This window comes from Sporisorium graminicola, chromosome SGRAM_5 (genome assembly GCF_005498985.1).
Source record: "Sporisorium graminicola strain CBS 10092 chromosome SGRAM_5, whole genome shotgun sequence".
NCBI classification, from domain to species: Eukaryota; Fungi; Basidiomycota; class Ustilaginomycetes; order Ustilaginales; family Ustilaginaceae; genus Sporisorium; species Sporisorium graminicola.
The window spans coordinates 399925-413006 of NC_043735.1; the positions used below are offsets into that span (position 1 = coordinate 399925).

The window sequence follows — 13082 nt, forward strand, 5'->3', positions numbered from 1 at the left end:
GCAGAGACAGCGTGCAGGGGCAGGTGGAAAGGGCCAGCCATTTCACTACCAGTGTCCAAACATGATGTGTCTATATATCATTCTGCTCCGTCCGGTCCCTTCACCCTGCACCGGCTTCCTTCATCGAAAGCGGAGCGAGTCACAACACCTTCGTTCGGACCTTCTCCGCAGCGCTACGGGGCGGAGAGCCCGGTCACTGACCGGCTACGCAGATCAGCCTCCGATGACGAGCGTGAATCATTCATTTACCCACTGATCATAGCCTAAAGGGTCCGACGCAAAAGCTCGGCTGATTCGCGTTGAAAGTGTCGATCAGCTCCACTTTTCCTTCCAGACGCCGATCCATTCCGACTTGTACATCGCCGATTTTTCGAATCGCACACAGCCGATTCGGAGTTTTTAAGACCGCCAGACCTTCGACACTTGCTTCTACTCGACAGCTCCGAGGGCAACATCGAACCCACGAACTCGCTCAATTCTAGCCGGTGACAGGCCAAAGCATCTCACACAGACAACTGGCATGCTTCTTTCGTGAGAATGTTTGCTTTCGCATGTGATATTTGTCCCTTGCAAGTAGTTGTCAAGGGAACTCAAATGGTGGTCCTACGACCGAGGTTTTTGGGTGATGAGTGTACAAGATGGCGTCGTAGTCAGACGGCATATGAAGAAAAGAGACCGAATGAGTGAAGAAAAGGGTTGCAAATGCAGTTGAAGAAGAGAACAAGCCGAGACGAACACCATTAGATGTAGGTGTCGTAAGCCTGGGGGGCCAGGGTCTCGGGGGTGTTGTTCTTCAGCGAGATGGTGTGGGCAGTGCGAGGGGCAGCGGGCTGACGCTTGAGCTCGACACGCTCGCCCTTAGCCTTGGCCTCCTTCTTGAGCGCAGCGTTGCGCTTGACACGCTGCAGGAAGTCGTCGCGGCACTTGGAGTGCTTGACGTGCTCGACACGGACGTTGACACGCTTCTCGATGTATCGGTTGCCGACCACCTTGTAGATGATCACACCAACAGCTCGTGGGGCGACGTTGAAGACGACACCGGTGCGGCCGTGGTAGTACTTGTGGGGCATACCCTTCTGCTCGGCAGCGTTGGCCTTGATGTCGACAATGTCACCGGCGTGGAAGGGACGCAGGTAGGTCGACAGCTTGATGGGACCATGCTGGCGGAACTTCCTCGCGAAGAGGTGGCGCGTTCGGGCCCTGTAACCGAAAGAGTGCTATCGATTGGGATCGTAGGTATGCATGGGTCGTGGGGAAAAAGGTCAGCACGTTGTCGAATGGCAACCGGAACAATCATAATGTCGACAATGGTCACATCAATCCTGCATCATCCAAAATGTATGTCTGCGATGTATCGAACGATGCCAGCAATGTAGTTCCGCGGGTTCTCTTCGTCCCTCCAAAACCCCTTGATTATTCAAGACAGGACCCTCCATCATCATCTCCATCATGCGTTGAAGTTGTGATGGGGATTGGATGCCACTTGCGACATGGTCGAACGGAAGTCGACAGGGTTGAGCGTGAAGTGCAATGCTGTTGGTTGCGACGCTCCTGCGAACTGTCTACCCGACTGCTTTGTCGATGTTGAAAGCTCCCGGGTGAATCATGCTGGAAAAGGCGCTGGGGCAGAGGGCTTGTGTCGCTATTATGATCTGATCTGCGAAACCAGACATTGTCGATCGTCTTGTAACAGCATCCACCACCCGTCTTGTCGGTCATCAAATATTTCCTGTTTCCGACTAGTCTGCAATGGAGCTGCGCGATAAAGTAGCGGAAGGATGGTAGCACCTCTGTCGATACTGTTTGCAACGATGCCATGCTTTCCGACTTAGATACTGCTTGCTTTGACCACCAATCTGTCCTGCAATGACGACCGCCAAAGTCTCGATACCTAGTGGTCTCCAGTGTCGAACGCCATAGTCACCCACTCTATTTCGATGTTTGCTATGCTTCCTTCTCTATCGTTGCCGTATGTCGGGAAGCTCTTTCATCGTGATTGAAACCATCTGATCTGTGCTGCACGGCTTGGTTGGTGCTAGGGATGCGTCGTTGTCGCGTCTGGTCGATGCAGGGATATGATGTGATGCCATTGTCGCTAATATCGGCTTCAACTTACAGGCATTGTGACTTAGTGATCTCTTGAGGTGGTGATGGTAACGAGAAGGATGTTGATGACAGCCACCTCGAATCGCTTTGGTCTAGCTTGGCCTGCGTGAATCTATGTGCAAACTTGACTGGGCTTGAAGCGCTCAGTCTCGAAACTTGTCCTCTGAGCAGCAAGCGGTGGCAGTTTGCTCTCCTGGCCAGTTGCGAATTTTGGCGTCTGAGTCGCAGCCGTCTTCTGGCTCTCTCTGCAGCCCGAGTTTCCAGTCTCTGTGTCGTTCTTGCTGTGACCCGTTGGCTGGCTGGCTGCGAGAAAGCAGCCCGTTCCTCGGACACAGGCCGTCGCCCTCTCTTTGCGGCCCAGCTGACCCAGCACGAAACTGAATTGAATACAAATCACTGTTCAATATATTTTAACTTCGGCCGATAATCTTTTTGAATTATAGATCACGTGCCGTACCTTCTGAATAACACCCCTGATTGGAAGTTGCACTTTGACTGACTTGTGGCCTACTGCCGGCGACTAGGAAGAAGAAAGTCTCACAGCTGACTGGTCTCGCTGGTCGAATGGACAGTTGATGCGTCTATGAAGTTGCCAGTTGGAAGTCAGGACGAGCAGCCGTCGAGGACTGTAAGGAGGAACCAGCTGCCAGTCCGGGACCGAGAGAGACCCACACGCAGCTGTGTGAGCGCAAGCCTTCGAGACGACCAGAAAGCAAGCAAGGCCAACGTCTAGTTGACAGATTCCACCAGCAACAATCCTACCTTCTAGCCCCTCACCATACCCATCAAGGTAAGTCGCACCGAACCCTCTGCGTTCGTGTGCTCGAGATATGCCCATGGTGGCCTCGATACAAGACACCCCGACGACAGCACTCGCCAGCAATGGCGCCGCAATCGCAGCAATCACGGCAGGAGTATTCGACACGATGACGATTTGATATCGACCGCCAACAGCAGCGAAAACAAACAGCAGCACACAGCACGATACCCAGCTACATACCCACATGCTTTCAGTATACCCAGCAGCACCAGATACCCGCATCCCGCTACGCTGTCACTGGATAAAATACCTGTGCAGTAGAGCAAGCCAGCATCGATGTTCAGCCTCAATTTCTTGCGATCGTGACCTTGCACTATTCCTTTCATCCATTGCAAGGCGATCTTTGACGGTGTACAAACTCGGTTGCAACCGCATAGAAAGCTAGGTTTTACATCGTTGCTGGACTTCAGCCATCGACTCGTTGGAGATGGACTCGATCATAGCAAGGGTCTCTCGCTCCGTTAGGGCTTCGTTGCATCTTCGACCACTACTTTCCAGCTGGTAGGATGTGTTTCGGGTTCTGCATCAAGAGTCTGTGCCTCGGGAACGGGTTTCGCAGTCGGTGAGATGGTTTCACATCATAACGCTGCTGCAACCCCCGTTTGTCTGGGATGAGGGCGTCAGAATCCAAACTTTCCCTGCCTTCTCAGCGCTGGACTTTCCTATCATCGTCATCGTTTCATACTCTTCTATCCGTTGTGCAGTCCGACACCAAGGGTGACTTGATCGAGGCAACCTAGCATTTCAAGAGCTTCGACCCTCGCATGCACACACAGGCAGCCACCATCGCTTGCCCGCCCTTGTATTTTTCGTGTCTGACCTAACCATCTTTCCTTTTCGCTCGTTGCACAACTCTCTCAGACAAGATGCCTCGTGCTCCTCGCAAGCAGTCCAAGACCGCCAAGGTTCCCCGACGACCTTTCGAGTCGGCCCGTCTCGACCTCGAGCTTAAGCTCGCTGGTGAGTACGGTCTGCGCAACAAGCGCGAGATCTGGCGCATTGCCCTCACTCTTTCCAAGATCCGACGTGCTGCCCGTGAGCTGCTCAAGCTCGACGAGAAGGACCCCAAGCGTCTGTTCGAGGGTAACGCCATTATCCGTCGTCTGGTGCGCATCGGTGTGCTCGACGAGACCCGCATGCGTCTCGATTACGTGCTCGCCCTCAAGATCGAGGACTTCTTGGAGCGTCGTCTCCAGACCCAGGTCTTCAAGTCCGGCCTGGCCAAGTCGATCCACCACGCCCGTGTGTTGATCGTCCAGCGCCACATCCGCGTCGGCAAGCAGATCGTCAACGTGCCCTCGTTCGTTGTCCGTCTCGACTCGCAGAAGCACATTGACTTTGCCCTCACCTCGCCTTACGGTGGTGCCCGTGCCGGCCGTGTCAAGCGCAAGCGTGCTCGTGCTGCCGCCGAGGCCGCTGGCGGTGACGACGCCGAGGAGGATGAAGAGTAAATGCTCCGCTCCTTCACGTCGTCTCTTCCTCAAGCATCTCACCACCACCTCACACACACACACATACGGTCTTTGATCGTCACACTCGCTCTTTGACCGATTCCGCATTGGCTGGTTTGCCTTTCCGCCATTGCTGAGGTACGGAACCGAGTGATCGTTGACTTCGTGCACACACACATATATCTTGTATTTTTCTTTTTCTCTCACCAAAGAGATACTCATCACACCGATGTGTACCCAGCTGCGGTCATGTCAAAACACCCCCAAAAGAAAGGCAATTCAATAGGTTCTTGCTTCCCATACGTTTCAACGCTTGTGAACACAGCCTGCTGTATGAATCTGAGATAAGTCTTTGGCATTGTTATGAGAGTGCTACGCATCGGCGAGTTGCAACTCGAGGCTCTCGGCGTACACTTCTTGCATGAGCTCCGTGATCTCTGCTCTGATCTCCTTCACCGCCTCGTCCAACTGCGCAATCTTCGCCCTAGCTTCTTCGCCATCATCTCTCTCCGCTTCATCATCTTCGCTCGGCTTGAGGGTCGTCTTGCGCAGCTGGTCTCGTTGGACAACGCTGCGCAAGAGTGCGTTTTCTTTGAGTTGAATCTGATCGACCAAGGTGGCCAAGCTGGGTGAATCCGAGTGCGCTAGTTCGGTCTGGATCGTTCGGAGACGGTGCCCACATTCGATCAGGGCCTGTGTCGTGATCTGCAGGATCTGTGCGAGCAAGTCTGCGGAGAGCGGGACGGTGGTGCTGCTGCAACCGGCACAGCCTCGACCGGTGGAGGGTCCGGATCCCGGTGCAGATGGCTCGGCAGTGCTGTGGGTGTCACTGTTGTTGTGCGAGCCATTGACAGGCGCTTGAATGGTAGATGAGTTGGTTGGGTTCAGAAACGTGTCGAACGCATCGTCGTATTCACGCCATACGCTGATGCGTCGTTCTTGCACCTCTCTGACCGCCTTCAGTAGCTCGAGTGGTGTTGATACGGTTGCAGTGTCGTTGCTGTCTTGAGCACTATCAGTGGCGGTTCGCCCATTGGTCAATGTTGGCTCTGGCATGTTTGTGTGTGTGATGCTTGTCCATAGGCGACAGGGAAGAGGTCTGCTGCAGTCGATGGTGAGTACAGTTGAACGAGGGGTGGAGGTGTGCGAAGCTTCTAGGAGAGGCGAAGGAGCAACGATTACGTAATGCTGATATGAGACGCATTTTGGCTAGCAAAGCGCAGAAGCCAACATCGTCCGTGTGGAGTTGGACCCGACTTCTCAACACCATCCATCACTCGCAGTCCATCGGTTCTGCTTCCTTGCAACGTTATCAAGGCTCTCTTGCTGTACGACCAGGCTTCAAGCTATTCATCAAGGGACATTCGCAACTTCAACAGCGCCCTCGTGCCCAAATTCTAAATCCAACAAAGCAGCATTCGAACAGCACACACTTTTATCGTCCAGAACATGTCGGAAAGAGTAAGTCAGATTCCCGGAATGCATCCTACCATATTCAGATCGTATCACTGACGAACTCGTCTCTGCTTTCGCTCCAACCCTTACTCTTCTCCGGTCGCTTGGATTCCCCCTTGATCGAACCTTCTACGCCAATAGGGACGTGGTGGACGCGGCGGAAATGCTGGAGGCCCCTCACGAGGAGGCCCTCACGGCTCCGGCGGCCGTGGCAACAATCGTGGCGGCAGAGGCGGCTCTTCCCGCGGTGGAGGAGGACATTCGAACAACACGCCATCAGAACGATCTAAGAAGGAAGCTATCCTCGACCTGTCCAAGTACATCGACCAGAAGATCCGTGTCAAGTTTGCCGGCGGTCGCGAAGTTTTCGGAACCTTGAAAGGTTTTGATCAGCTCATGAACCTGGTCATGGACGAAGTGACTGAGTCGCTGCGGGACGAGGAGGGGAACGTCACCGACAAGACGAGGAACTTGGGGTTGGTCGTGTTGAGAGGCACGGCGTTGACTGTCATTAACCCTGCGGATGGGTTTGAGAGTATTGAAAAGTATGTACCCCCGGTCCAGTTTCTACCTTCAGATCACAGCGGGACAAGAACTAGAGACACAGATGGCTGACTGATACGATACTTTGATTTGCACCTCACCCACAGCCCTTTCGCACAGGCCCAGTAAAATGGGCACATCGCACCGAGGTCGCGTAAGCACCACCCCAGTGGACAAAGCAATGCCATCTACAATGTCCATCCCATTCAAGCTTGGCAGACGTCTCAACCTTCATGATGAATACAAATCACAACTTGTACTTGTACATGAAAGCGACCGAGTGGCGGTTCTCGTGTGTCTCGTCACCCTGTCAGTTGCACAACGGCAGAGACGACCGTAGCACAGAGCACATTTGTACAGCTGACCAGAGCTCAATCGATCCACACAACGTTGCACACTCAGGAGAGAACAACTATATTCCTACAGAATGTCACACTCCTCTCACCCTCTCAGCTCTTTCCATCCCAAACCTTCCAGCGAATAACCATCCCTCGGTTCACCGGACACCACATGGCTCACCTCCAACTCAAGCCCCGTCCTCGGATCCCACCTCCACCCCTCCTCCTCATCACCCTCACCTCCATCCAACACCCACACGCTAACACCAACGTCGTTCCTCCCCCTCAGATGCACAATCCCACTGTGCACAGGGAACACCGTCTGCGGACCCAAATTGTTAACGTACTTGCCCATCTGCCAGCCGTTGACATAGAGCTGCGCGCGGAACTTCAGGCCTTTCAGCTGGCTGAATTTGAAGCTGAGCCCAAGATCGACGTTGGCAGGTACATCTAGATCGAACGATGTCCTGTAGAACGCGACTGAGCTGTTGGGAGTTCCGGTGGGCCAGTCGGAGGCGTCGAAGCCGGGGAGGTGCCAGCCTTGCACCTCGGCATGTAGACCGCCTTCGTTGAGCGAACGTCGAACAGTGTCTGGTGCACGCTCGCCGTCGAAATTACCTTGCACTTTCCAGTGAACTGTGGGTTCGGAGCGATTGGCAGCGCGAAGGGAGGGGAAGGAAAAGCCGACGACCCCACGCGGCAGCTTCACCGCCTCGAGCGCCCGCTTTTCGTCCCCCTGCAACCCAATTGGCAGTTCGCCCGCTTCCATCTCGATGCCCATGTGATCCTGCAGTACCGTCACTACATTCTCACCCCCAAGACGTAGCGCTCCGTGGGGGAAAGTGAAAGCGGCACCGGCAGCCGACTTTTCACGGTCCGCCTCGACGGTGCCGAGATACACGCCGTTGAGCCACGCGCTGAACGCGGAGGACCGCCCGCCTTCCACCTTGATTTGCACGTCCAACGGCGGGTGTTTCGGGTTCGAGGAGAAGTGGCCTCGCCAGACGATGTTGTTGGCGTGGAAGCCGTATTCGGACGCGAACAGGATGGCGTCTTGTGTGTCGAGCGACGGGTCGTGCGCGTACGGGTTGAAGGACTGAGTTTTGTTGGCATCTGTCCACCCGGCATCGTCAAAGTCGGGGCTTGCTTCCGGAATCGAGTCGTTCCACCGCCAGTCCAGCAGTGACAGCTTCGGCGGCGTCCACTCCAGCGCGGCTTTGCCTGGCCCAGGGATATTCAGAGTGTAGAACCACTCCACATCCTCCTGCGGATAAGCCCGAATCCGCTCCCCATTCCAATACACGTACTCGAGGTTGGGCAGAGCCATCATCGCGGCGAGTTCATCTTGACCAACAGACCCCCAGAGGTGCAGCGTGTCGAGCGGCTTATCGGTCGACGCGTAGGTAGCATTGCGGAGCAGATCGACCTTGATGAGGATGACGCTATCCTCGGAGGTGTCGAAGAAGCGGTGGATGACGTTGCTCTTGCCGAGGCTTGGCTGTACGGCAAGGGCATGGGATGGATTGCGGTATCGTGCGGGCGCGGAAAAGTCTCGATGGGTGGCAGAGGTGGGAGTCAGGTGCAGCGCAATCCAGATACCTTCGGTGGTCTTGTACATCACATAGCGCTGTTCGTCCTCCGTTGTCGAGACGGTGATCGAGGCTCGCACACTGCTCGCATCCACCTCGATGTCGGAATGCCTACGCTTCACCTGCTCCCATTCTTTCCCCTGCACCCTCTGCAACGTAGCATTGCCCTTGGACACCGTGAACATCTGCATGTCCGTAAAGTAGTTGTCCGGCTTCTGAAGCTGCAACGAGTACTCGATGAGCTGGTTCGGCGCATAGTCCAACGAGATCACGACGAGGTTGGCGACCGTCGCCACACGATACACGTTGACGGTGCTGAAGCGCAACAAGAGTCCGCCGGGAAGCTGCTGGTCGACGGGGACGACGTGGCTATCGCGACCGTTGAGATAATTGAAGTTTACATGCTCTCCATCCGTGCCATGCCACTCGCCTGCCGTGATGTTTTCCCCCAACGACTCGATTCCAAGCGCAAAGCGGATCCGCCTTGACTCGGTCGTGTTGTCGTATCTCACTACATAGAACTTGCTCTTGGTCTCCGGGTTTTCGAGCACGGTCGTGCGAAACACCCTCGCGTCGACAGATTTGTTTGCGTCCAGATCCCACGCCTGCGAGATGTTGAACCCCGGTTCGTCGACGATCTGCTCCGTCATGGCGAGGTCCGGGAAGGCAGCGATGAGGTTGCCCTGCCTCTTGAGCTCGGTGTATTTGTGCGTGGTCTGGCGGTGCTCGTTGAGCGCAGCGCCATAGTCGTACGAGGTGTAGACGTCCGGTTCGGCCAACCCGCCCCAGTTGGTCCCGCCGTAGACCATGTACAGCGACAGCAGCGTCACTCTCTGTGCGATCAGAGCCTGGTTGGCGACCCGGGTGAAGCTCGCGTTGGTCATGCGGCCGCACTCCTCGTATCCGGGGCCGCCGTACGGATCGTAGCTGCCCCCTTGGAACTCAGGAATGTAGAACGGCTGGCCGGGATTGGTGTCCATGTGGTAGCGCAAGTAGTCGTCGCGGAAGGGAACCCACGTGGTCGGATGCGAGCAGTCGAAGCGCTGCGGGTACGAGTCGAGGCCGTACAGATCCACCAGATCGACAAAGTTGTTCTCGCGGCCCGGATCGTTGTACGTGATCGGCACTGAGATGCCGTTCCCCTTGAGTGTAGCAACGAGCTCTTTCATGTAGGCCCGCTCCGCTTCGCCCGTCTTGTACTCGTTGTCTGCCTGTACGAGGACGACGCTGCCACCCGTGAGATGGCCAGACTTTTCCGAGTCGTAGACGAGCTGATGCTTGACGACCACGCGAGAGATAGCGTTGATATAGGGCTTCCACGCTTTCTGCCAGGCAGTGTCGTTGGTTCGCAGCACAGCATCAGTGTTGACCGTCCAGGGAGCCATGCCGCCCACGGTGGTCTCTGCGTTAATGTACGGTCCCGGCCGCACGATCACGAACAGACCCACCTGCTTGGCTACGGTCAAGAAGTAGTCCAGATCGTTGATGCCCGTAAGGTCGATCGAGTCAGCATCAGGCGTGGGTTGAATGAGCCCCCAATGCGTGTAGATCGAGACGGTGTTGAAGCCGGCCGCCCGGATCTTTTGCAAGACATCACTCCACAAACTGGGGACGGGCAGACGCCAAGGATGGAATTCGGCCGCAAAGACAAACAGGCGCTGCTGACCACCGGCAAGTGCCAGGCTGTACTTGTCAAAAACGACGGCAGAGTTGTTGCTGCCCCGTGGCAGAGTCCACTTGGTGATGTGAGACACCGCAACCTTGCTCGGCTGTGAAAGCTCTGATGGCGTTGAATAGGATTTGAGGACGAACGGTATCTGAGAAGCGCTTGCCGCTTGCAAAAGTGAGATTAGCCCGACGGCTATGCAGCCCGTCAAGACTGCAAAGGTGAACCGCATGGCAGGGGAGGGGAGGTTGGCTAACAGTGCCGCTGAGGAGGAGGAGCCCGCTTTACCAGATTGTCGTAGATAACGTCTACAGCATCCAATTCAATTGGATGTTGCTGCTGCTCTCCTTTGATGGCGCAGTTGTATCGTGAGGTAAGGTCAACAGAGCAAAACATCCCCGACGATACAAGGAAGCAAAGCCGACATTGTTGCGTGGGAACGGGCGCAGATCTTGGACCGTGCGTCATGTGGAGAGAAAAAGTGTCCAAAAGCGCACGCTCGCATCGGCGGCGCACAGCGGCAATTCGGGTCGCTGTTCTCCGCAGCCGTCTTGTCGGTCATTTTGGCGCTCTCGTGCAGACAGGCGATTTCCTCAAACACCCTTGCCACTCCGCGACCCTCTCTCTTGGCCTTGTCAAGCCGCCGCTGTTTCGGGAATGCTGCACGACAGAAGCCAGTGGCTGTATGGAGAAATGCATTTGATTATTCCAAAAGTGACTGCGTGTTGCTTGCATGTATCAGTACAACAGCGCCAGTTTCAACGTAAAAGAACATAAGAGCAGCGTTTATATGGCAATAGGGTGGTGGGTCATCGCTGAAATCAGAGCATGCGGTTCAAATTGCGCATGCAATGAATGGATGGAAATGCAAGGAGTGACAGCGTCACAAGGCTTAGACGCTGTGCTTTTGCCCGAATTTGTTTGTTTGCTTTAGTTGTTGACGGGTGGCACGGGACCCTCGTCCTGACCGGAGTTGTCGATGTTGTGGAAGTCGAGAATCTCCGAGTACATCATAACCTTCCATGTGTCGACGGGCAAGTCAGCATCGTTGAACGACCAGTCGAATGCCTCCTCAGCCTCAGGCTCGTCGGTAGGGTCGTGGTAGGGAGCCAGATAGGGATGCGCTAAAGCCTCGGCGGCGCTGATACGTGTCCTGGGATCGAAGACCAGCATCTTTTCGAGCAAGTCCAACGCCATTGGGTCGGCATTCTTGAACTTTTGTGAGAAGGGAACTCGCTCGCGCTTGGGCAACGACTGGACGAATCGGAGCGTGTTCTCGGAGCAGATGGTCTTGATGACCTCGTCTGGTGGCGTACCGAGCAGCTCGGTGATGATGGAAAATTGGTTGACATGGTCCTTGCCGGGGAAGAGCGGCTTGCCTTCGAGCATCTCGGCGAAGATGCATCCTGCACTCCACACATCGACGGCCACGTCGTACTTCTGCCACGTGAGCATGATCTCGGGAGCACGGTAGTATCTTGTGCTGACGTAACCGGTCATCTGAGGATCTTGAATGCGGGCCAGACCGAAATCGCAGATCTTCAAGTCGCAGTTTTCGTTGACGAGGATGTTGCTTGGCTTCAGGTCACGGTGGACCACGCCCGCCGAGTGGACATACTTGAGACCTCGGAGAATCTGGTACAAGAAGTACTGGATGAACTGCTTCTCGAGAGGGCGGCTGGTGAGAAGTCGATGAAGATCGGTGCCGAGGAGCTCAGTGACAAAGTAACTGTGGAAGGAAAGCAGAGGGAGGTGAGTTGAGCCGTGATTGTCAGCTTTCTGGCGTCGACAGAGCAGCAAGCGCGGGCGGACAGCATGTGCGGCATCGACAAGAGTTCCAAGACAAAACTCCGCTGTGATCGGACACTTACATATCTTCAAGAGGCGAGATAAAAATGTCGCTGAGGCTGATAATCTGTTGGGGCACGAGGTGAGGTGAGGGAAAAGAGGTGATCAAGGGTCAGAAAATCTTCCTCTTAGAGGCGCGATTGCCTCACGTGGCGCTGAGTCGGAAGCGTGAGGTTAACCATGAAATACGTACGTTCTCGTGGCGAATGTGCTTGAGCAGCTTGAGCTCTCGGTAGGTACGCTTGGAGAGGACAGGTGTGGAGAAAGGCTTCATGATCTTCTTGATCGCGACCGAGGTGTTGGTAAGCTGGTCGTTTGCAGAGCAGACGAGACCGAAAGCACCCATGCCGACGGGTTGCAAGTCAACATAGCGAGTGGTGACCTCGAACACGGTTCCGAAAATGGAGAGCTTGACGAAGTCGGCCATCTTGAGACTTGCGCGATTCGAATGATATGGGAGCTAAGAGCGAAGGGTGGTGGTATACAGAGAAGACGAAATCTAAAAGACGCGAACCGATGGTGACCCTTTTTTGCAAAGACCGAACGACGGGAAAAAGACCTCGGATCTGTAACTGAGGACGACCACTTGCAAGCTGTAGACGGGAGCCGGTAGGAGCAGACTGAAGGATTCTGCCGAAGGATTACGAAGGGATTCGCGGAGGAGCGAGCGCAAGCGAAAGAGATGGATGGAGAGAAGGCGATCAGGCAGCGATGGATGGGCAAAGTCTCGACTAAGGCAGACGTTGAAGGCGTTGGTGGATGGAGGATGGTTAGATGGTTGTGGTGGAGGTTGCAAAGGGAGACTAGAGTAGAGGTGCGGTGGTGTGTTTCTCTGCGGCAAGCAAGCAAGCGAGCGAGAGGGAGAAGGAGCGCGAGAGCGAGAGTGAGCCAGTGGCAAGAGGGAGAGGCGAATAAGTGAGACGCACGTTAACTTACGCAGGCGACGAGACTGCAATCGAGCCTCGTAAACGGACGAATGGACGGACAGACAGACAGACAGACGCTCGGCTGAGCACACAGACACACAGAGACAAAAGACAATCAGCGCATTCGCCGCCGCACATTGACGCGCAACCATCTGGTCAGCCTGCAGTTCCACAGACGGGATCAGAATAAATAAATAAATCAACAAAATCAACAAACGACACTTGCGTATCGAAGATGACCCGATCAGCACCCGTTCCTCGAGCCCTAGGCCATCGGAGGTGTATGGCATGTGATCAGAGAAGGACGCAATGCAGCTTCAAGCAGCACGCTCTGTAATCG

General features: G+C 55.1%; 6 protein-coding genes across 6 annotated transcripts; 2 read left to right on the plus strand and 4 right to left on the minus strand.

Annotated features, from left to right (window-relative positions):
* Positions 1-740: 740 nt before the first annotated feature.
* Positions 741-2122, minus strand: EX895_004886 (uncharacterized protein; the record flags this gene model as incomplete). Its single annotated transcript, XM_029885480.1, has 2 exons — positions 741-1217; positions 2117-2122. 2 exons carry the CDS (start codon positions 2120-2122, stop codon positions 741-743), a joined length of 483 nt encoding a protein of 160 aa, XP_029738046.1.
* Positions 2123-3792: 1670 nt separating this feature from the next.
* EX895_004887 (uncharacterized protein) lies at positions 3793-4377 on the plus strand (the record flags this gene model as incomplete). The annotated part of the gene is made up of 1 exon (XM_029885481.1): positions 3793-4377. One exon carries the CDS (start codon positions 3793-3795, stop codon positions 4375-4377), a length of 585 nt encoding a protein of 194 aa, XP_029738047.1.
* A 372-nt stretch (positions 4378-4749) lies between these two features.
* EX895_004888 (uncharacterized protein) lies at positions 4750-5433 on the minus strand (the record flags this gene model as incomplete). The annotated part of the gene is made up of 1 exon (XM_029885482.1): positions 4750-5433. The coding sequence occupies one exon, from the start codon at positions 5431-5433 to the stop codon at positions 4750-4752; it is 684 nt and encodes a 227-aa protein (XP_029738048.1).
* Positions 5434-5826: 393 nt separating this feature from the next.
* Positions 5827-6504, plus strand: EX895_004889 (uncharacterized protein; the record flags this gene model as incomplete). The annotated part of the gene is made up of 3 exons (XM_029885483.1): positions 5827-5838; positions 5974-6377; positions 6483-6504. The coding sequence occupies 3 exons, from the start codon at positions 5827-5829 to the stop codon at positions 6502-6504; spliced, it is 438 nt and encodes a 145-aa protein (XP_029738049.1).
* A 118-nt stretch (positions 6505-6622) lies between these two features.
* Positions 6623-10200, minus strand: EX895_004890 (uncharacterized protein; the record flags this gene model as incomplete). Its single annotated transcript, XM_029885484.1, has 2 exons — positions 6623-6682; positions 6895-10200. 2 exons carry the CDS (start codon positions 10198-10200, stop codon positions 6623-6625), a joined length of 3366 nt encoding a protein of 1121 aa, XP_029738050.1.
* A 698-nt stretch (positions 10201-10898) lies between these two features.
* EX895_004891 (uncharacterized protein) lies at positions 10899-12243 on the minus strand (the record flags this gene model as incomplete). Its single annotated transcript, XM_029885485.1, has 3 exons — positions 10899-11697; positions 11840-11883; positions 12010-12243. 3 exons carry the CDS (start codon positions 12241-12243, stop codon positions 10899-10901), a joined length of 1077 nt encoding a protein of 358 aa, XP_029738051.1.
* Between the last annotated feature and the right edge of the window lie 839 nt (positions 12244-13082).